The 23011-nt window shown below is 40.4% G+C and overlaps 1 protein-coding gene across 1 annotated transcript in view; it reads left to right on the top strand.

The window, feature by feature from the left end:
• The first annotated feature begins 1041 nt into the window (after positions 1 to 1041).
• Positions 1042 to 23011, top strand: part of PSMA3 (proteasome 20S subunit alpha 3) — a 27227-nt gene continuing 5257 nt past the window's right edge. The window contains exons 1-7 of the mRNA XM_017872204.1: positions 1042 to 1333; positions 4100 to 4182; positions 8776 to 8899; positions 13176 to 13277; positions 13356 to 13429; positions 16554 to 16626; positions 19580 to 19645. Coding sequence (XP_017727693.1) covers positions 1313 to 1333; positions 4100 to 4182; positions 8776 to 8899; positions 13176 to 13277; positions 13356 to 13429; positions 16554 to 16626; positions 19580 to 19645 — 543 coding nt within the window. The 5' untranslated portion in view covers positions 1042 to 1312. The remainder of the gene's footprint in view (positions 1334 to 4099; positions 4183 to 8775; positions 8900 to 13175; positions 13278 to 13355; positions 13430 to 16553; positions 16627 to 19579; positions 19646 to 23011) is intronic.

The following is a 23011-nucleotide window of genomic DNA, read 5'->3' as shown; positions in this document are numbered from 1 at the left end:
AAAAAAAAAAAAAAAAACACCTGAAGAAATACTAAGCAGCTATTTTCCAGACTAAAGCAGACAACTGAATGCAAGGTGTGATCTTGGATTTTCTTTAGCTATGAAGGACGTTATTGGGAAAATTACCAAAAAAAAAAAAAAAAAAAAAGCAGAAAGTTGATAGATCATAGTATTGCTAGTTTTCTGATTTTCACAATAATACTGTGTCTATGTAAAATAATGTTCCTGTGTTGGGGGAAAATACACACTGACGTATTAATATTTAGGAGTAAAAAAATGCTGATGCCCTATTTACAATGGGATTAAAATTCAAACCACTTTAAGATTTGGTCTCATGTGCACTTGTTCTCTTCCTGTCACTCTTCCCCACTTAATGAGGGGTCACTCTGACGTGACAGTTCCTAGCGCAAGCCAAGTTTTTTACTGTTCCCTAAACCACTGTTTTGTTACCCTATTTTAGTTTAAATATCACTCACTTAGAAAGTCATTCCCTGAGCACACTGCCTAAAGTTAGTACCTCCATTGTCTATTTAAGCACTCTTCCTTCTTACTATTTTGCTTATTTCTTGTTATCTATTTCTTTCTACTGAATGCAAATTCCATTAGAAATGGTGGTATGCTCTGTTTACGGCTTTTTCTTGAACACGTGGAATATATTAGCGCTCAATAAATATCTTTAATCAGACTTATCTTTAACTCTACCAAAAAGCGTTATACTCATAGAAAGAGCACTAATACTTGTGTAAAATTCCAAGCTGAATTCAAAGACGATACCCTTGAAGCGAAACTTCCCGAGAGCCTGGCATAAAAGAAGGTGAGGGGGATGCCATCAAGATTCTGGGTCAGAATGGGGACGCGGAGAAGGACAGGTTACTTCGCCCCTACTGCTTTTTCTATTCTTTGTGAATATACGAACATCTCTCCCTTTTGCTTAAAGAAAGAATACAGTGAGGAGAAGGGAATAATAATATAAAAAGATAAATAATAATTCCTAGGAAAGGAATACAGCAGCTTCTCAGACAAAACGACGCCAAAAAGCTCAAAGTACGGGAACTGAAGGCGGAGCCTTTGCTTTCCCCAACCCCGCCTCCATTGCTTCTGAACATGCGCGCCGCCAGCCTCTCGCGTACCGCTTCTTTCCCACAATACCCCTGGTCCTGGGGTCCGGAGCCGCGGAACGAGCCACAGAGAAAAAGGTTATTGGTTGGCCGTGCAGCCAATGAGCGGGTCTGTTACTAGTTTGCGGCATCCTGTGGTGTAGGGGAAGCGCTCTAGGCCTGGAATCCTTACGAGTCCCGTTGGGTTTAGCACGATGAGCTCAATCGGCACCGGGGTGAGTTCGCTGTCTTTGGGTGTGATAGTTTAACCTAAGGATTGGGGTTGAAGGGAACTCGGACAGACCACATGGGTTTCGCGGACCCTGGGTGCTCTGAGACCGCCTTCGGCTGGGTGGGCCACTTGCAGCTGTTTGGAGACCGGTCGTCTTGATCCCCTATATGCTAGGCCTGCGTCTCAGGTGACCATGACTCCTGAAGCTTTTCAGCTCAGGTGTAGCCGGCTTGGCGTCGCCGCAGTGAGGTTTGGAGCAGCTTTGGATTGCTGAGTCACTTTCTTCAGCCACTTAGGGAAACCGAAAGTGGAAACTCGTGGGGCTTGAAATAGTGTGTGCTCTTGAGAACCACCGAGGCAGTGAGATTTGGGATTCCACGGTCTGGAGATCGTGCTTTCTGTGGACTGCGTTTGCAGTTCCCAGGTTGCTGCTGATTCACGGGCCTTCTCTGTCTTTAAGTGTGCTAAAGAGTCACTGGAAACCCTGTCGGAACAGAACTAATAAAAATGATCAGAATAACTAAATCTGATGAATCCTTCAGTTTTTCCTTTGTCCTTGTCTATACAAAGTACCTAACAGCACTTGTAGGCATTTATTGCGTAAACGTTTAAATGGTTACTTAGGAACTTAACAGCTTCAGACTTTTGATAGACTGTTGAGGATTTTGCAGTGGGGCTTGTTAACTTGTTTGGCTTTCCTTTGTTAAACGTATGTATATGTGCAGTTTACTCCTTTTATGTACTTCTCTATATAGAAAATACAGTTTCTACAAGATTTATTGGTTATTTGCACTAGAGTTACTGAATACTGAGTTTCTCAGTTCCTCAATTTCTACTTAACAAGATTCTCATGCTCAGCCTTAAGTTCAAGTACTAGTGTTCTAAATTTGATAATAGGCAATTTATGTCTGGAATGGTTTAATCCATTCGGTTATGAATGCTAAAGTTCTGCCATACTTTTCTTAGATAAATACTCAATAATCTTGTAGCAAACTGACTTTGCAATTATATTATTACCTTCAATTAATAGTATTTCATTCTACAAACCTTTTAAAGAATACTTGATAATATAACCATGTGGGATATTTTAGTAACAATGGTAGGGTTAATGATCTGGGTTTAACAGATCAGGAAACAGACTCAAAGTACCACTGTTGAAGGCTTATCTTCTGTATTCATTTCTCCCAAGAACTCCAGATATGAATAATTGTTTGTCTGCTTGACATGTCTGCCCATTTGATAGTTTATTTTGTACTGCATGTCAAAGTAGAGCTCTGGGTTTTCTCCTTACCTTGCCATTTTGCATCTACTACAGTCTTCAGCTCAGTGAATGGTCATATGAAAACATCTGTGATTCATCTCTAATTCCTTTTTTTACTTCCAGAACCAACGCTTTAGCAAGTTTATTTTTTTATTTTTTATTTTTTGAGATGGAGTCTTGCTCTGTCGCCAGGCTGGAGTGCAGTGGCACGATCTTGGCTCACTGCAACCTCCACTTCCCAGTTCAAGCAATTCTCCTGTCTCAGCCTCTCGAGTAGCTGGGACTACAGGTGCACACCACCACGCCCAGCTAATTTTGTATTTTAGTAGAGATGAGGTTTCACCATGTTGGCCAGGATGGTCTCGATCTCTTGACCTCGTGATCAGCCTGCCTCGACCTCCCAAAGTGCTGGGATTACAGGAATGAGCCATCACGCCAGGCCTTGCAAGTTTATTTTTATTATTTTTATTTTTTTACTATACTCTGAAAAAGTATTCCCTTCTACCTCTTCTCTTGTCTAAGCTAGTACCACTATCTTTGGAACACCTTATCTTTGCTTCTGCTGTTCTCTCTAGAATTCATTTTCCACATAAAGCCAGAATGATGTTTTTTAAAATGTAGATCATACCACTCCCGCTGCTTAAATTCCTCGTTGCATTTAGAATAAAATACAAAGTCCTTATTCCAGCCTGGAAGACCCAACATAATTTGACCCTCAGCTACCTCACTAACACAGTCTACTCTTCTTTCTGCTGCTTACAGTGGTCGGGACACAGTGACCTTACTTCTGTTTCTTGACTGTGGTAGCCTTATTTCTACCCTAAGATCTTTGTGCCAAATGCCAAGAAGGCTTTTCCTTCATATCTTAAATGGATAGCTTCTTGTCATTTAGGTTTGACTCAGCCTAAATACTACTGCCCCAGAAGGCCTTCCCTGATGATGTAGTCTGTAGTAGTTCCTTCCATTGCTTTACTCTTTTATTTTCATCTTAGTGCCTTTTCTGATTTACTGCTGTATCTCTAGCACCTAAATTCATGTCTGATTTGAAATTGAAGGACTTAATGAATGAGTGATCACCTTTGTATTCCATGTAGTGGACTAACATAATAGATACTCATTATGTGCTTGGTGAATGCCAAATGATTTGTTTGAAGTCTTTTAGTTTGTTAATTGCAGAGTTATGGTTACAAATTTAAATGTTCAAACTCCAGTGGTGGTTCTACTGCCCCATATTAATCTTTTTCAAAAATGAGTTTTGTAATCTGTGTGAAAAGTGTTCTGACTTCACCTGGGACTTGATTCCATTACTCTTCAATAGCTGAAATCTAAGGTACATAGCTTTACCTTAGCTACTGTTGCTGCTCTTGACAAGTTTCCCTTTCCTCTCTTGAAAGCAAGGTCTTTGTTGGGATATAACATGTTCCTGATGCTTAAGCCATTTAGAGGGGAAGAAACTGTATGGTCATTACTGCCAAAGATACAAGCTTACTGTTGCCTTTTCTCCTTAAGTATGACCTGTCAGCCTCTACATTCTCTCCCGACGGAAGAGTTTTTCAAGTTGAATATGCTATGAAGGCTGTGGAAAATAGTAGGTAAGAAACATTTAACCAGGTATTACATGTCTCCTTTTATTTTGTATATTTTTGGTGATTAGGCTTTGTTATGTTACTTTGGTACAAATTAGTATATGTCCCCAAATCTCTATTCATTTCTAGATCTCTTTCTAGGCCAGATGTTTTCCATGAACCCCAGTCCTATATTTCTCGTTGATTCCAGGATTATCCACTTAGATTATCCATGTTGCAGAGTATATAAAATCACATTCATTATCATCTTTTTGTTTTCCATTTTCAAATTCTTGATTTGTATCATAGGCTTCCTTGGCCATTAGGTTTGTGACCTTGTTATTTTTTATGTCTCATACATCTTGTGTTTTAAATGTCTTTTGCAGTTAGTCACATGTTCGATTCAGCAAAGATTTTCTATGTCTGTTTCTCTTTTGAGACTTGAGTCGCACTCTGTCACCTAGGCTAGAGTGCAGTGGTACGATCTTGGCTCACTGCAACCTCTGCCTCCTGGGTTCAAGTGATTCTCTTGCCTCAGCCTCCCCAGTAGCTGGGATTATAGGCATGTGCCACCATGCCCGGATAATTTTTGCATTTTTAGTAGAGACGGGGTTTCGCCATGTTGGCCAGGCTGGTCTCAAACTCCTGGTCTCAAGTGATCCGCTTGCCTTGCACTCCCAAAGAGTAGCCCCAGTCCTATATTTCTCATGATTACAAAGAGCTGAGATTACAGGTGTGAGCCACCACGACCAGCCTAAATATGATTTTAAAAGTCAGATTTATGCAAAGATGAAATATTTTAAAAGTTGAAACCTTAAAACAAATGTGTTTTTTTCCTGAGTGAAGAAAAAATGCAGCCGGGCGTGGTGGCTCACTTCTGTAATCCCAGCACTTTGGGAGGCTGAGGGGGGCAGATCACCTGAGGTCAGGAGTTCAAGACCAGCCTGGCCAACATGGTAAAACCCTGTGTCTACTAAAAAATAAAAAAATAAAAAAATTAGCCGGGCATGATGGTACACGCCTGTAGTTTCAGCTACTTGGGAGGCTGAGGCAGGAGAATCGCTTGAACCTGGCAGGTGGATGTTGCATTGAGGCAAGATTGCACCACTGCATTCTAGCCTAAGCAACAGAGACTGTCTCAAAAGAGAAAAGTGAGGAAAGTGCTTTTTTTTCTTTTCTTTTATAATGAGACATAGTTTCGCTCTTGTTGCCCAGGCTGGAGTGTAACGGTGCGATCTTGGCTCACTGCAACCTCCGCCTCCTAGGTTCAAGCAGTTCTGCTTCAGCCTCCCGAGTAGCTGGGATTACAGGCATGCACCGCCACACCCAGCTAATTTTTGTGTTTTTAGTAGAAACAGGGTTTCTCCACGTTGGTCAGGCTGGTCTCAAACTCCCAATGTCAGGTGACCCATCTGCCTCGGCCTCCTGAAGTGCTGGGATTATAGGCATGAGCCACCGTGCCCAGCCTAAAAGTTCTTCTTTTTAACGATCTATGTAACCTGTCTTTGTTACACCAAAACTGAACAAATGATAGTTTCTTATTAAAAAAAAAAATATTTATTTTGAAAAGAGACATGGTCTCACTGTGTTGCCTCAGTTGGTCTTGAACTTTTGGGCTCAAGTAATCCTCCTGCCTTGGCCTCCCAAAGTGATGGGATTACAGGCATGAGCCACTGCGCCCAGCCTGTTATTCCTTTTTTTAAAAAAAAAACTTTTTTTAGGGGCAGAACATAGGATCTTGCTTTGTCACCCAGGCTGCAGTGCAGTGGTGTGATTACAGCTCACTGCAGACTCGACCTCCTGGTCTCAAGCTATTCTCCTGCCTCAGCCCCACAAGGTAGTTGGGACTGCAAGCATGTGCCACCATGCCTGGCTAATTTTTTGTAGAGACAGGGTTTCACCATGTGGCCCAGGCTGGTCTCAAACTGAGCTCAAGTGATCCGCCTGCCTAGGCCTCCCAAAGTGCTGGGATTATAGGTGTGAGCCACTGCACCCAGCCGAAGTCTTTGAATTCTTTTGAAATTAATTGACCTTGAAGACTGCCTGAGAGGATCTCAGAGATTTCCAGATTTTCAAGAATGTTTTAAACATTGAGGAAGATGTTGAGTTGAGATAATTAAGACAGGCTTCCTGCTGAACGTGAGCCACGCCTGTAATCCTAGCACTTTGGGAGGCTGAGGCAGGTGGATTACCTGAGCTCAGGAGTTCGAGACCAGCCTGGGAAACACGGTGAAACCCCGTTTCTACTGAAAATACAAAAAATTAGCTGGGTGTGGCGGTGTGCTCCTGTAATCCCAGCTACTTGGGAGGTTGAGACAGGAGAATCACTTGAACCCGGGAGGTGGAGGTTGTAGTGAGCCAAGATCGCGCCACTGCACTCCAGCCGGGGAGACAGAGTGAGACTCCATCTCCAAAAAAAAAAGTGACAGGGTTTCAAAATGTTGGCCAGATGGGTCTTGAACTCTTGGCCTCAGGCAATCCTCTCACTTGGGCCTTCCAAAGTCCTGAGGTTACATTCTGACCTGTAGAGCTTGAGTTCAAGTAAGTTTGCAAACCTTTTGGGGAAATTCATTTAAATTAGCAGTGATGAAGAGGAAATGTATTCTAGCATCCAGGATAACCTCAAAGACATGGAATCAAAAATGAACATGAGGTGTTTGAAGGTTGACCCTGAGGTAACTTCAATAGAGTACAGAATTTATAACAGGAAATTGAATATGCTCAGGGGGCTCGGCCAGACTCTTAGGAGTTTAAACTTTCAAGGGGAGCCATGGAAGACACCTAAAGTGTTGGGGAAGGAGTGTCAGAAATTCTTAGAAAATTTGTTGTGTGCATCTGTTCATTTTTCTGGGAAGAAATGCCATAGTTTCATCAGATTTTAAGAGACCTGTGAATGACACAATTCTCCTGCTTTTTAGGTTGTGGATCCCTTTTTAGATTATGACTGGCAAAATGAAACAAAGCTAGGAATTAGGCTGGTCTTAGATAACATGGATTAGAGAAGTAGAAAAGATGCTGTAGTAATGTAGGCCTGAAATTATAAGGATCCCAATGCTGGTATAATTATTGTAAAGAAGTGGACATGAAGGAAATTTTGAAGAAAAAAAATTAATAGTAAATAGAAGCTCAACCTGGAGGATGTAGAGTTTGGTGATGCTGTTAACCAAAATTGAGAAGTTGTGCTGGTAGTCCCAGCTACTGAGGCTAAGGTGAGAGGATCACTTGAGCTCCAGACTTCAAGTCAAGCCTGGGCAGTATGGCAAGACTCCATTTCTTTAAAATAAAAAAAAGAAGAGAAAGTTGAGATAATTTTACCAGAAAACTGTACAATCAAGCATTGCTTATTTTGTCTCTATTGTTTCCAATCAGAACTACCTTTACCAAAAAGGAACAGAACAATAAAGTGTAACACATTTTCATCTTGAAATGGCAGCATGTAATTTCTCCACATTTTACTTAAAGAGGTTGTGTGTGTGTGTGTGTGTGTGTGTGTGAGACAGGGTCTTACCCTGTTTTACAGACTGGTGTGCAGTGGTGCAGTCTTGGCTCACTGCAGCCTCCACCTAACTGGGCTCAAGCAATCTCTCACCTCAGCCTCCCAGGAAGCTGGGACTACAGGCGTGTACCACCATGCCTGGTTAAGCCAGGTTTTGCCACGTTTCCCAGGCTGGTCTTGGACTCCTGGGCTTACGAGATCCTCCTGCCTCAGCATCCCAAAGTGCCGAGATTACAGGCGTGAGCCACCATGCCTGGCTTTAAGAGGTTATTTTAAGATCTTTTTATTTTAAACAGTTGTAGCAGAACATATATTTCATTCTCTTATATACTTATTAGAAGCAATATGTTTATTATGGGAAAATTGGAAGAAAGAGATGAGCAAAAGGAAGAATAAATCATAATCCTTCTACCCAGAGCAGTCACTGTTAACTTTTAAGTTTGTATCTAACCTGTCTTTTATATGTCTGTTATGTACTTTTTTTTTTTTTTTTTTTTTTGAAACAAAGTCTACCTTTTACCCCGGCTGGAGGGGCGTGGCCGGATCTCAGCTCACTGCAAGCTCCGCCTCCCGGGTTTACGCCATTCTCCTGCCTCAGCCTCCCAAGTAGCTGGGACTACAGGCGCCCGCCACCTCACCTGGCTAGTTTTTTGTATTTTTTTAGTAGAGATGGGGTTTCACTGTGTTAGTCAGGATGGTCTCCATGTCCTGACCTCGTGATCCGCCCGTCTCGGCCTCCCAAAGTGCTGGGATTACAGGCTTGAGCCACCACGCCTGGCGTTATGTACCATTTTTAATGGGCATGAATTTATGTCATTTGTTTATAACATAATTATCATAAGTCAGACACTGCGCCATATTGTGTTTCATTAGCATTTTTATACTTATATATTAATATATTTTTAGTCAAATGATGTACTAGATTCTGGAGGGAGGGTCACATGATATTTATATGGATTTAATGTGTTTATTACACTTTAGTGTGTTTTCCTGGTTTTCAAATGTTTTAAGGTATTTGGCATGCCTTAAATGTTACTTATTTTGTTTTTTGTTTTTGTTTTTTGTTGAACTTAAGTTTATGAAGTTTATTTTCAGTTAAAAAACTGATTTTCTTCTTGTTTCAGTACAGCTATTGGAATCAGATGCAAAGATGGTGTTGTCTTTGGGGTAGAAAAATTAGTCCTTTCTAAACTTTATGAAGAAGGTTCCAACAAACGACTTTTTAATGTTGATCGGCATGTTGGAATGGTAAGGTCATGTTTTAAAATGTTCCTTTTTGTCTTGTCCAGTTTCTTTTGAAGTAACTGATTGGAATAGATCACTGTGCAGTCAAAAAAGTAATCAGAGCGCATTACTGCATTGGTCCAGTTCACTGTCAAATAGAAAGGCAGTATTCTCATAACCTTATTAGTGATGGGGGAAAATCCAAGCTGCTGAAAGAAGAGCAGGAGAGGGAGAGGGCTGGGGAGTATGCGTAGAAATGAGATCTTGGCAGCACACATCACTGATGAAGGCATATGCTTGAGAGGTGAAGAATCTTTAGCTTTCTGTATCTCTTGTGGGGATCACTGTCACAGTAAAGATGCCATCAGATAGCAAACGCCTTTATATAAGGTGGAACATCAGGAAAGGATGTTTAATGAAAAGGAAAAGTGAACACATCCATAATAGTTTCACAGGGCATCACTGAAATAAGTTATTCATGCAGTTGGTATCTAAGTTGTGAGGGACTAAATTGCAAGCCCAGCCATAAATACACTACTGGTATATACCGCAGTTACCCTACATAGATGGCAGACTTGGCTTAGTAAGAACCAATATCGGGGGAAAAAAAAAAAAAAAGAATGAAATGATTCTAATCCTGCCACCTGAAAAGGAAAGGAAGAAAGGAGAATATTTGTATATTAGGTTCTATGCTGGGAGCTCTTTACATAAATTACCTTGTTTAATTTTGACAACCCAGTGAAGGTTATATCAATGTCATTTTGTTTCTTTTCTTTTTGGTTTGAGACAGAGTCTCTCTCTGTCACCTAGGCTGGATTGCAGTGTTGCCATCTCAGCTCACTGCACTCTCTGCATCCTGGGTTCAAGCAATTTTCCTACCTCAGCCTCCCAAGTAGCTGGGACTATGGGTGCCTTCTACCATGACCAGCTAATTTTTATGTTTTTAGTAGAGATAGGGTTTCACTATGTTGGCCAGGCTGGTCTTGAACTCCTGACCTCAAGTGATCCATCCGCCCGCCTCAGCCTCCCAAAGTGCTGGGATTACAGGCGTGAGCCACCGCGCCCGGCCATATTTTAATTTATTTTTTGAGGTGGAGTCTCACTCTGTCGTCCAGGAAGGAGTGCAATGGTGCAATCTCAGCCCAGTGCAACCTCCGCCTCCTGGATTCAAGCAATTCTCCTGCCTCAGCCTCGCCAGTAGCTAGGATTACAGACACGCTGCCACACCCAGGTAATTTTTGTATTTTCAGTAGAGACGGGGTCTCACCATATTGGTCAGGCTGGTCTCGGACTCCTGACCTCAAGTGATCTACCCGCCTCTGCCTCCCAAAGTGCTGGGATTATAGGCGTGAGCCACCACGCCCAGCCTAGCATTTTGTTCTTTTTAAAGGATGAACAATATTCCATTGTGTATATATACATTTTCTTTTGACTTTTTTGTTGTTGTAGTACATATTTTTTTCGTTATCTGGGTACTAAGCCTAGGACCCAATAGTTATTTTTTCTGATCCTCTTCCTCCTCCCACCCTCCACCCTCAAGTAGGCCCCAATGTCTGTTGTTCCTGTCTTTGTATCTATGAATTCTCATCATTTAGCTTCCACTTATAAGAGAGAACATGTGGTTTTTGGTTTTCTGTTCTTGTGTTAGTTTGCTAAGAATCATGCTGAACAGATTTATTATTGCCAGTGAAACTGGTATGTTTTGATGAAATGTGCTAGATTGTAACCTAGCTAGTAGGAGGTGATCTTGTATTCTTGTATGTAATAGAAAAAGTTTATATTTTGAAAAAAATTATGCATAAATATATACACACACACACACGCAGGCCTTGCTCTGTTGCCCAGGCTTGAGTGCAGTGGCATGATCATAGCTCACTGCAGCCTTGTGCTCCTGGGCTCAAGTGATTCTCCTGCCTCAGCCTCCCAAGTAGCTGTAACTACAAGTGTGCTAGCACACCTGGATAACTTTTTGTTTGTTTTAAGAGATATGATCTTGCTGTGTTGCTCAGGCTGGTCTTGAACTCCTGGGGCTCAAGCGATCCTCCTGCCTTAGCTTCCTGAGTTGCTGAGATTACAGGCATGAGCCAATGTGTCCGGCCAACATTAGACATTGAGGAGGGCTGGAGAAAATTACGGCTTAATATCCTCCCTCCTTCCACAGTTGTCATCTTCAAGTGATTTGAGAATTATGTGACTTTACAGTAAGCTTTCTCTAAAGCAATAGAAGATTCTTTAAGTGGTATAACTTACTGGCATGGGTTACCTTGGGGAAGTTATTCTAAACACCCATTTCCTTGTCTGCAAAACAAGGGTGATAATAGTACTTCGCACATACAGTTGTTGTGAGGTTAAAAATTATTATGTAAAATGCTTAACATGTAATGAGTGCTCAGTATCTCTTAGTAATTATTATTACTATTACTGAGTAGCATAGGAAAAAAAGGCTTTTAAAGATTTTGATACCACTTTTAAATTCTGTAACTGTCCTAGGCTAGAGGGTTTCAAATTTGGTTGGTTTATGGTACCATAAGTGTCCCAGTAGTTTTTCTCATGGCTTCTCTAGGCTAAAATACCTAATGGATTCGTTTTAAGTATTTAGGTCCAAAGAACTTAGTGTTTACATCCTAAAATTTAGCCATTTTAAAAAAAATACACATATAGTGAAAATATTTTATTTAAAATTAAAATGTTTTCTTTCATTTTAAGCAATCAAAATTTCTAGTATGTACACTGTACAACTTCCCAACTTTGGATGCAGCCACTGTCATTTCCTGTTTCACACTGATTTTTGCACAGTACTTACTTTTTTTCATAGCAACCACTAACAGCCTAGCTTCTGAAAGATGTGAAGGCATTGAAAGGAATGTAGTAAAATGATCTAATGTTCAAACTGAACTACTTGGACATTTTTCTCCAAACTTAAAATATGCCACACTAGACTGGGCACAGTGGCTCACACTTGTAATCCCAGCATTTTAGAAGGCCAAGGCGGGCAGATCACCTGAGGTCGGAAGTTCAAGACTAGCCTGACCAACATGGAGAAACCCCGTCTCTATTACAAATAAAAAAATTAGCCGGGCTATGGTGGCATGCACCTGTAGTCCCAGGTACTTGGGAGGCTGAGGCAGGAGAATAGCTTGAACCCAGGAAACCGAGGTTGTGGTGAGCTGAGATTGCGCTACTGCACTCCAGCCTGGGCAACAAGAGCAAAACTCTGTCTCAAAAAAAGAAAAAAGAAAAATATGCCACACTAACATGTGATTTCACTGCAGTGCCTGAGGGCTTCTCGGCACATACATAGTAACTGCAGTTCTGTTTTTTGTTTGTTTGTTTCAGATTCTGAAATGTTTTAAATTTCAGATTTTTGGATTAGATATCCTCACCCTGTAATAACTTTAAAGATCAAAATTGGGCCAGGCACGGTGGCTCACACCTGTAATCACAACATTTTGGGAGGCTGAGGCAAGCTGATCACCTGAGGTGAGCAGTTCAAGACCAGCCTGGCTAACATGGCAAAACCAAACTCTGTCTCTACTAAAAATACAAAAATTAGCCAATTCCAGCTGCAGGAGAATCCCTTGAACCTGGGAGGCAAAGGTTGCAGTGAGCCCAGATGGCGCCATTGCACTCCAGCCTAGGTGACGCATGAGACTGTCTCAAAAAAAAAAAAAAAAAGATGAAATCTGACCAAGACCCATGGTTTTTTTTCTTTATAATGAGGTAGTAAATCAGGGGAAGAGGATTTATGATAGAAGTAGTCCTGAAAATTGGCTAGGCACGGTGGCTCACGCCTGTAATCCAAGCACTTTGGGAGGCCGAGGCGGGTGGATCACCAGGTCAGGAGATCGAGACCATCCTGGCTAACATGGTGAAACCCCGTCTCTACTAAAAATACAAAAAAATTAGCCAGACGTGGTGGCGGGCACCTGTAGTCCCAGCTACTAGGGAAGCTGAGGCAGGAGAATGGTGCGAACCTAGGAGGCGGAGCTTGCAGTGAGCAGAGTTTGCGCCACGGCACTCCAGCCCAGGCAACAGAGCGAGACTCCGTCACAGAAAAAAAAAAAAAAGGAAATAGTCCTGAATATGAGCATTGAACAAAGCAATGAAGTTATACTTAGTAAATTTCTAAATTATAATTTCATACTCAAGCATCAGAATGCCTTGTAGAGAGCCTTTAAGCCAAAAAAGTTTATTTTGAATGGTAATACTTGTTAAAAAAATTTAGTAAATCTATAATAATTGCAAACTTTGATTTGTGATAGGAACGTGTTCCTCTAGTAAATTGGTGCTTTTTTTTCAGGCAGTAGCAGGTTTGTTGGCAGATGCTCGTTCTTTAGCAGACATAGCAAGAGAAGAAGCTTCCAACTTTAGATCTAACTTTGGCTACAACATTCCACTAAAAGTAAGTTGATAACATGTTGAGAAACCTTTTGGACAGTAATAGAAGTTTATTAATAAGCTCTTCTGCTTCCCTCCATAGCATCTTGCAGACAGAGTGGCCATGTATGTGCATGCATATACACTCTACAGTGCTGTTAGACCTTTTGGCTGCAGGTATGAAATTTTGTGAATTATTCAAAAGGCAGATCTGTACTATAGATAATTATTATGTTCCCCAGCATCTTAGCCTTTTACATACTTAAAAATAGGAACTCTTGTCGAGAAGTATTAGGGCAATTATTAAATAAAACAGTGTACATAGAAACTACTTGAGGCTGGGTGCCATGGCTCACACCTGTAATCCCAGTACTTTGGGAGGCTGAGGTGGGAGAATCCCTCGCGCCCAGGAGTATGAGACCAGCCTGGCCAACATAGTGAGAACCTATCTCTACAAAAAAATTTAAAATTTAGCCAGGTGCAGTATCACATGCCTGTACTCACAGCTACTTATGAGCTGCTTGGGAGGATCATTTGAGCCCAGGAGTTCAACAGTGGAGTGAGTGAGTTGTGATCATACCACTGTACTCTAGCCGGGGCAATAGAGACTCTGCCTCTACAAAAAAAAAAAAAAAAAAAAAAAAGTAAAGTTTGAATAGTGAAAAGGACTATATAGATCTGAAGTGATTATAAAACAAGGAACTGATAACAATGACTTTAATCTGATTATAATAAACTCTCTGGTATTAGTCCCTGATATTCTTAGGTAATTTTAAATATATGCTGTGTTAACATTAAGCAGCCAGTTATACTTCAGTTTTCTCATTAATTTCCATCTGATATACTTGAAGCCTGTAGGTAATATGCTATTAAATGGAGATTATTTTTGGCAGTCAGTAATTAGTCCATACAAAATTACATCTCACAATTCCCATTAAGCACAGTTTTTCTTTCTGTTAAAGTGCTGATATTTTATTTTGGGGTGAAGTGGGGATTCAGCTGCATAAAGACCTGGAATAGGTATAAATATTCAAATTTGGCTTCACAGAGAAGACTTATGACTAGATTTTTCTAAAATGAAAAGACATGTTTGGCTTATGACTTAAAATGTCAAACATGTTTAGTCAAAATAGTGCATATACTAACATCTGAGTGCTCAGCTGTAGTCCTACCTTTGAGTTGTTTATCATCAGTCATATTTAATTACTAAGACAGATATTAAAGAAAAATCGAGTTTTATTCTATTGGTAATGTTACATTAGTGTTTTATGTTTCGTTTTACTTTTTGAGACAGTTGCTCTGTCACCTGAGCTGGAGTGCAGTGGTGCCATCATGGCTGACTGCAGCTTTCACCTCCTGGTTCAAGCGATGCTCCTACCTCAGTGTCCCAAGTAGCTGGGACCACAGGCATGGGCTACGATGCCTGGCTAATTAAAATTTTTTTTTTTTTTGTAGAGATGGGGTCTCACCATGCTGCCCAGGCTGACATTAGTCATTCTTAAGCCTCTCACTTAAATTACATTATGAAACACTTTGTTTTCAGACTATGTAGAATACCTTTCAACTGAGCTCTGAGTTCATCAAACTTCTCTACTCTTTTCAAGGGAGCAAAAATAGTAGAGATAACTTTTTTTTTCCCATAACTTTTTTTTGTTTTTTTTTGGGATGGAGTCTCTCTCTGTCGCCCAGGCTGGAGTGCAGTGGCATGATCTCGGGTCACTGCAACCTCTGCTTCCCAGGTTCAAGCCATTCTCCTGCCTCAGCCTCCTGAGTAGCAGGGATTACAAGCGCCTTCCACCACGCCTGGCTAATTTTTTTATTTTTAGTAGAGACGGGGTTTTGCCATGTTGGCCAGACTGGTGTTGAACTCCTGACCTCAAGTGATCTGCCCACCCTGGCCTCCCAAAGTGTTGGGATTACAGGCTTGAGCCACCGCGCCGGGCCAGAGAGAACTTTTTCAGTAAACATCTATTGGGCACTGAGTTAGTCATAGATGTGGAGACACAGGTGTAAAGTCACATTGATAAAATCTTAGAGGTGATATGATAAAGGGACAACAATTAGGGAATGGACTGTTTCTGGACAGGAGGCAAGGAAAAGAGTGTGAGCTGTAGGGAGACTTGGTAGTTGCAAGCACAGGAACTGGTATGAAAATATGTGGGCCTGAGATAGTTAAGTATGCTTGGTGTGTAGAGTATGAGGTTTAGAGATGATATTGAAGATGTAGGAAGGGGTCCAGTCATGTAAAAGTCTGTGTTCCATGCTGATTTTCAGCAAAGAAAATGTTAAAAGGCTTTAAAATAGTGACAATGAGCTATATATTCTGAAGGATAAGTCTCATATCAGGGTAGAAGATGGATGGAAATGACAGTAGGGATGGGAATTGAATAGTTACAAATATTCCGCATATGAGATGATGTGTAAGATGATGCTGGTTTCTTTTCTACTCTAAGGCAAATATAGTCATCCCTTGGTTTTTGTGGGGAATTGGTTTTAGGACCTCCCATGAATACCAGAATCCAAGGTTGCTGAAGTCCCTCATATAAAATGGTTAAGTATTTGCATATAACCTGTGCATATCCTCCTGTATATGTTAAGTCATCTCTACTTGCAATACCTAATACAGTGTAAATAGCTGTTACACTGTATCGTTTAGGGAATAATGACAAGAAAATCACAGTTGTTCAGTAGAAAAGCAATGTTTTTTGAAAGTTTTCTATCTGTGGTTTGTTGAATCCACAGATGCAGAACTCATGGAAACAGTGCCCACTGTATGTTGCAATTTCAGAAAATCAGTATTTCATACAATCAGCTAATAGCCTAATTTGTTGAGCATAGAAAAATACACTGAACCAATTCTGATTATTGCAGATAAATGACTGGCAGGATATTGGAAAATAGAATGAAGGGTGGGAAGGATTTCACATGGATTCAGTATACTCTCTGCCAGGAATTTTGTTCCCTTGACCTTTTTGTGTTTATGCCTTATTTTTTGGGCCCTCTCATTAGTTTTGATTTTCATCTATCTTATCATTACTCCTTTCCCTGTACTGCTAGACTTTCTAGGAGACCTTAATCAGAAAGATTAATATTAAACAAACAAACAAAGCTACATGAATTTTGAATAATCTCAAGTATGTACTAGTTTTAATTATTTGAAACCACTGTATGAAAGTACTATGAGTTATATGTATATTAGTAATTTATCTCAGAAACAAAATATAATTGCATTTTAATCATTTTTTCAAAAATACTTTTATGTTATTGCCGTGGTTTAAGCTGTTTGTATACTTTTATGCAGTTTCATGTTAGGGTCTTACAGTGTGAATGACGGTGCGCAACTCTACATGATTGACCCATCAGGTGTTTCATACGTGAGTACTTTTGAATAATTTGAAATTCTATTTTAGTTTAATGGTATTTCATTAGCATTTAAGTCTCATTATAAGATTATATGAAATTTAAAAAAAACTCATTCAAGGAGTTTTTTTTTTTTTTTTTTACAACAACCTCTTGTCTAACAGCATTTTTTTTTTTTTTCCTTTTGTTGGAACAGGATCTCACTGTGTGACCCAGGCTGGAACACAGTGGCGTGATCCAGTGGCTCACGTTGGATCTGATGTTGGTCTAACAACAGTTGCGTGAGCACAATGGCTCACTGCAATCTCTGCCTCCCAGGTTCAAACGATTCTTCTGCCTCAGCCTCCTGGGTAGCTGGGATTACAGGTGTGCACCACCTGGCTAATTTTTTTGTATTTTTAGTAGAGACAGGCCTTTGCCACTTTGGCCAGACTGGTGTTGAACTCCAGGCCTCAAGAGATCTACCCACCCGGGTCTCCCAAAGTGGGAGTATTACAGGTGTGAGCTACCGTGCCCAACCATGTTTTCTTGTTTATCATTAATATCCGATATGAGGCAGAGAAAAGATTTGTTGTTTTCAGTATGTTATTTATAAAAGCTATACAGTGCATATAGTATTTTGAATATGTGATTTTCCTTTTTTACTATAAACACTGTCTTAAAACTATTTAACGTCTTTTTTTTGTTTTTTCCCCTCACTCTTGCCCAGGCTGGAGTGCAGTGACACAATCATAGCTCACTTCAGCCTCTTAACTTCGAGGCTCAGGCGATTCTCCTACCTAAGCCTCCCAAGTAACTGGGACTACAGGCTTATGCCACCATGCATGGGAATTTTTGTATTTTTTTGGTGTCTGTAGAGACAAGGTCTTTCCACGTTCCCAGGGCTGGTCTCAAACTCCTGGCCTTAAGCAATCCTCCTGCCTTGGACTCCCAAAGTGGTGGGATTACAGGCATGAGCGTCCATGTCCAGCCATGTCATCCCTTTTATTTTATTTTATTTATTTTTAAGATGGAGTCTCACTCTATCTCCCAGGCTGGAGTGCAGTGGCTCGATCTTGGTTCACTGCAACCTCCTCTGCCTCCTAGGTTCAAGCGATTCTCCTTTCTCAGCCTCCCGATTAGCTGGGATTATAGGCATGCGCCACCATGCCTGGCTAATTTTTGTATTTTTAGTAGAGATGGGGTTTTGCCATGTTGGCCAGCTGGTCTCCAACTCCTGACCTCAAGTGGTCTGCCCACTCCAGCATCCCAAAGTGCTAGGATTACAGGCGTGAGCCACCGCACTGGACCTAATTTTGTTTGAGACAACGTCTTGCTCTGTCGCCCAGACTGGAGTGCAGTGGCGCCAAACCTCTGCCTCCCCAGTTCAAGCAATTCTGCCTCAGCCTCCCGAGTAGGCTCGGATTAGAAGCATGCACCACCACACCCGGCTAATTTTTGTATTTTTAGTAGAGACAAGGTTTCACCATGTTAGCCAGGCTGGTCTCGAACTCTGGATCTCAAGTAATTCGCCCACCTTGGCCTCCCAAAGTGCTGGCATTACAGGCATTAGCCACCTTGCCCTGCCTTCCCTTTTAAAGAGAAGGTTTAAATGTGATTTCTAAGAGCTTTCCCTAAATTATTACTTTTTTTTTTTTGAGACAGTCTTGCTCTGTCACCCAGGCTGGACTGCAGTGGTGTTATCTTTTTTTTTTTTTGGAGACGGAGTCTCGCTCTGTCGCCCAGGCTGGAGTGCAGTGGCCGGATCTCAGCTCACTGCAAGCTTCGCCTCCTGGGTTTACGCCATTCTCCTACCTCAGCCTCCTGAGTAACTGGGACTATAGGCGCCCGCCACCTCGCCCGGCTAGTTTTTTGTATTTTTTAGTAGAGACGGGGTTTCACCGTGTTAGCCAGGATGGTCTCGATCTCCTGACCTCATGATCCGCCCGTCTCGGCCTCCCAAAGTGCTGGGATTACAGGCTTGAGCCACCGCGTCCGGCCCTACAGTGGTGTAATCTTGACTCACTGTAACCTCTGCCTCCCGGATTCAAGGGATTCTCGTGCCTCAGCTTCTCTCAAGTAGCTGGGATTACAGGCCTGTATCACCACACCTGGCTAGTTTTTGTATTTTTAAAAGTAGAGACGGAGTTTCACCATGTTGCCCAGGCTGGTCTGGAACTCCTGGCCTCAAGTGATCCACATGCCTCGGCTTCCCAAAGTGCTGGGATTACAAGTGTGAGCCACCGTGCCCAGCCTATTATTACCGTTTCTTAACTGTTTTCTTGAGATGGAGCCTCACTCTGTTGCGCAGGCTGGAGTGCAGTGGTGCAGTCTCTGCTCACTGCAACCTATGGCTCCCAGATTCAAGTGATTCTCCTGCCTCAGCCTCCCTAGTAGCTGGGATTACAGGCACCTGCCACCACAGCCAGCTAATTTTTTTGTATTTTTAGTAGAGACGGGGTTTCCCTATGTTGGTCAGCCTGGTCTCCAACTCCTGACCTGAGGTGATACGCCTGCCTCGGCCTTCCATAGTGCTGGGATTACAGGCATGAGCCACCGTGCCCGGCTGTGCATCCTTTTCTTTAAAAAAATTTACAGAATAAAAACATTGGGGTTTAGAGTACTGAACTCGTAGGAATTAACTTTATTTCTGTGTCTCAGGAATATATAATTTCATTTTTCATTGTCATAGTGCTAAAATCTTTCCCATTCATGTTCCCCAAAATGTCTCAAAGTGTATATGATTACGCAATTTAAATATTTTGGATATACCTCTATTAAAATAGAGGTAGTTTTAGAATTGTTTGGTATTTTAATATTTTTGAGCCCTTTGGCATTCATCAGAATGTATTTGACTATATTTTTCCATACTTGCTTTTAAAAGTCATTTAACATCCTTTCACTAGGTTATAAATAGAAACATTAGTAGTCATTAATTATATATAGCATACTAATTCAGTGACTATATAATTTTTTTTTTCTAAATAGGGTTATTGGGGCTGTGCCATTGGCAAAGCCAGGCAAGCTGCAAAGACGGAAATAGAGAAGCTTCAGGTAATAATGCTTGAATTTTTACTACATTGTCATGCTAATGCAGTGAAATTTTATCACCACAGACATTTCAGTCTAAGGCAGGGATGTCCAATCATTTGGCTTCCCTGGGCCACACATAAAATACACCAACAGTAATGATAGCTGATGAGCTTAAAAAAAAATCTCATAATGTGTTAAAGTTTGAATTTGTGTTTGGCTCTGCGCCCCGTGGCTGGAGAAGCTTGGTTTAAGGATACAGTGTGGTTTGATGTTTAGAGCTTTATGAGGCTGCTAAGTCACTGAATGTGAAAGCTGATAACATATCTACAGAGTTGTGTTATACATCCCTTTATGATTTTTAGTAACTGCTATAAAGCCTCAATCTAGAAAAACGCAACTTTTGATATGATTTCACAAAATCCTTGAAACCTATTTATGAATCTACGTGAGCTCTAGTTTGAAAATTTTAAAATTTTGAGTTACTAAAAGTTATATTTTCCTATATTCTTTCTTTCTTTGGAACACAGCTTTTATGTCTGGCTGTGCTCCACTGGTTCTCTTAACTTTGCTTCTAGCCACATAAGGCATAACTTTTAGCCTATACTCTTACAACTACCCACTTATTTTTTCACAACATTCAGCTATTAGTGTGAACAAGTTTTCTTAAAAGCTTGGTTTTCCTTTTAGCCATACATTGATCAACTTAAAGACTTCATGGATACTGTTTCAATATTATTGATGACCTGTCAGAAACTTGCCTAAAAAGCAGGCATACAATTTATCAGTGTTTTGGTAAACTCAAGTGAGATAAAATTTCACATACATTTAAATGTTAATGCTGCACTAGAATCTTTCTCAATTACTCATTCAACTTATTTAAGACCAGCTTCTAGAAAATATTTATTCACGTTTGGTATTTATACAATGCTGAGTCTAATCTATAAAGCCTAATTTGTTTCGTATTTTAGTAAAGTTGACAAAAGGATCTTAGAGGTCATTTAGCCTAAGCTCAACTGCAGATTAAACACACTGCATAGGAATACAGAATCAGCTGGTTCTGAACAGTATCCAGACCTTATGAGTCTTAGACCTACGTTCTTTTCCACTGCACACTTACTAGTATGATGCTAGGTTCCTATCTTCTACTCTTTTCCTTTTGTTTTCATCTCTCAATACTATTATATGGAAATTTGAAAATTAGAATATTTACACTAGTTGAGGGGGATTACCCCTGTAATACCCTACCAGTTTGGTAGGCCAAGTTGGGAGGATTGCTTGAGCCCAGGAGTTCCAAGTCCAGGCTAGGCAAAAGAATGAGACCCTATCTCCTAAAACAAAATGTTAGCGAGGTGAGGTGGTATATACCTGTAGTCCCAGCTACTTGGGAGGCTGAAGCAGGAGGACTGTTTTGAGCCCCCAGGAGTTGGGGGCTACAGTGAGCTATGATCACGTCACTGCACTCCAGCCATGGCGACAGAGCGACACCTTATCTCAAAAAAATAAAGGAAATTAGAATATTTAGAGCAGTTACTATCTTTATATAGTTAAATCCTAGTAAGGAATGGGAAAAACAGTAAGTCCCAGACAAAAATCAAGAAAAAAAATCACTTTAATTGAGGAACACTTACAGTTTCTGACAAAATTATGCTGTGAATCAGGTGTTACAAATTATGGCCCACTGCCTGCTTTTGTGTAAGTTTTATTGGAACACAGCTACATTCAGTCCATGGCTACTTTTAGAAAATACAACAGTAGACTTTAACATTTGGAACGGGGAACAGAAACCAGAGCCATACAGCTAATAAACCTGAAAATATTTACAAGTTGATGCTTTACAGAATCCATCTGCTGACCCCTGCTCTGTATCATTGTTCTCTTCTGATAGTTTACCAAAAAATAAGAACTTTACAAACATATGTAAAAATATATTTGCCAATTAAAATGTGCTTTTCAAGTTTGACTTTGTAGGATGCAGTTAATTCACTAAATACAGAACTTAACCAATAAGGGCAAAAATTCAAAGATCAGTATTCTTTCCCTTCCTGTGATCACCCTCAATTTAACATGAAGAACTGTAAACATCATAAGCTTACAACAAACTCATCTAGTTAGACTTCAGTTAACCACTTACACATCCCCCTCCCCTATAAACTATTTGAAAAAAGCTGCAGGCATATTGCATCCCTAAATACTTTATTCTCCTTATACCATTATCAGACCCAAGTATCATCTAATAGTCCATAATCAAACTGCCTGAGCAATTTCTACACTGCCTTTTTAACTGTTTCAAACTATCGAGGTTCACATTTTCTTCCTTAGATCTCTTTTAGTCTCTTTCTTCCCCAAAATATTTAAGAGTCTATGCCACTTGCCTTTAGTTGTACCCAAATAATGGTTTATCTATTTCCTAAGATTAGTATTCTTAAATTTAAATTTAGTGTTTTGTTGTTGTCATTGTTCCTTCTTCCTCATGTGGTTGTGCAGGCATAGCTTGAGCATCCAGATTTCAAAATTGAAAAAAAAAAAGATAATCTAGCTTAAATATATAGTAGTTGAATCACCTAAAGTCTAGACTGCTGTATGAGCACCCATTATCTTTCACTATATTCCATCATCCCCCAATGTATCCGCAATAGATGAAGGGCAGTTTGCGCAAACATTGTTTTGATCCTGTCATGTCTGTTCAGAAATGCCTGTCTATTCAGAAACCCGTATGTCTGATGATAAAATCTTGCACTGGTTACTATCAAAACCTAACGACATACAGACTCCTCAGCTAGGCCCTAGGGGTACTTTTCTACCTTGATTTCCAAGTGTTCATTGAAAGAATGCTTAATTCTAATTTGGATAAAAGCTTTTGGCTTCCCACTTCTGCTTTATACGTTCATCTCTCTTGAAATCCAATCCAATCCAATCTATATTCTAAGAACCTGCTCAAATCTTGGTTCTTCAAAGCTTTCCCTGGTATTTTGCATTTTTGCTTTGAATAGTTCCACAAAGGATGATTTGTTACTCCTTCCTTCATCTTTCTGTATCTTGCATATAGTAGACATTAATGATTTGTTTGCATTTTATTATCCTAAATTGACTATAAAGAAAATCTAGATGTCTTCTCCAGTCGTTCAAACTTCAGGTCAGACTTCAGATTTATAGGTGGCTGTGGATTTTTATAATTTTATCACAAAGTTAGTGGTAACTATAGGATATCTCAGAATATCTTTTTTGGTGTATAAACTTTTTTTTTTTTTGAGACGGAGTCTCTCTGTCGCCCAGACTAGAGTACAGTGGCGTAATCTTGGCTCACTACAACCTCTGCCTCCTGGGTTCAAGAGATTCTTTTTTTTTTTTTTTTATTTTTTTTTTTTTTTTTTTTTTTTTTTTTTTTTT

The sequence above is a fragment of the Rhinopithecus bieti genome, unplaced genomic scaffold, assembly GCF_001698545.2.
Source record: "Rhinopithecus bieti isolate Rb0 unplaced genomic scaffold, ASM169854v2 scaffold_6717, whole genome shotgun sequence".
NCBI lineage: Eukaryota > Metazoa > Chordata > Mammalia > Primates > Cercopithecidae > Rhinopithecus > Rhinopithecus bieti.
This window is presented reverse-complemented; position numbering and strand designations above follow the sequence as displayed.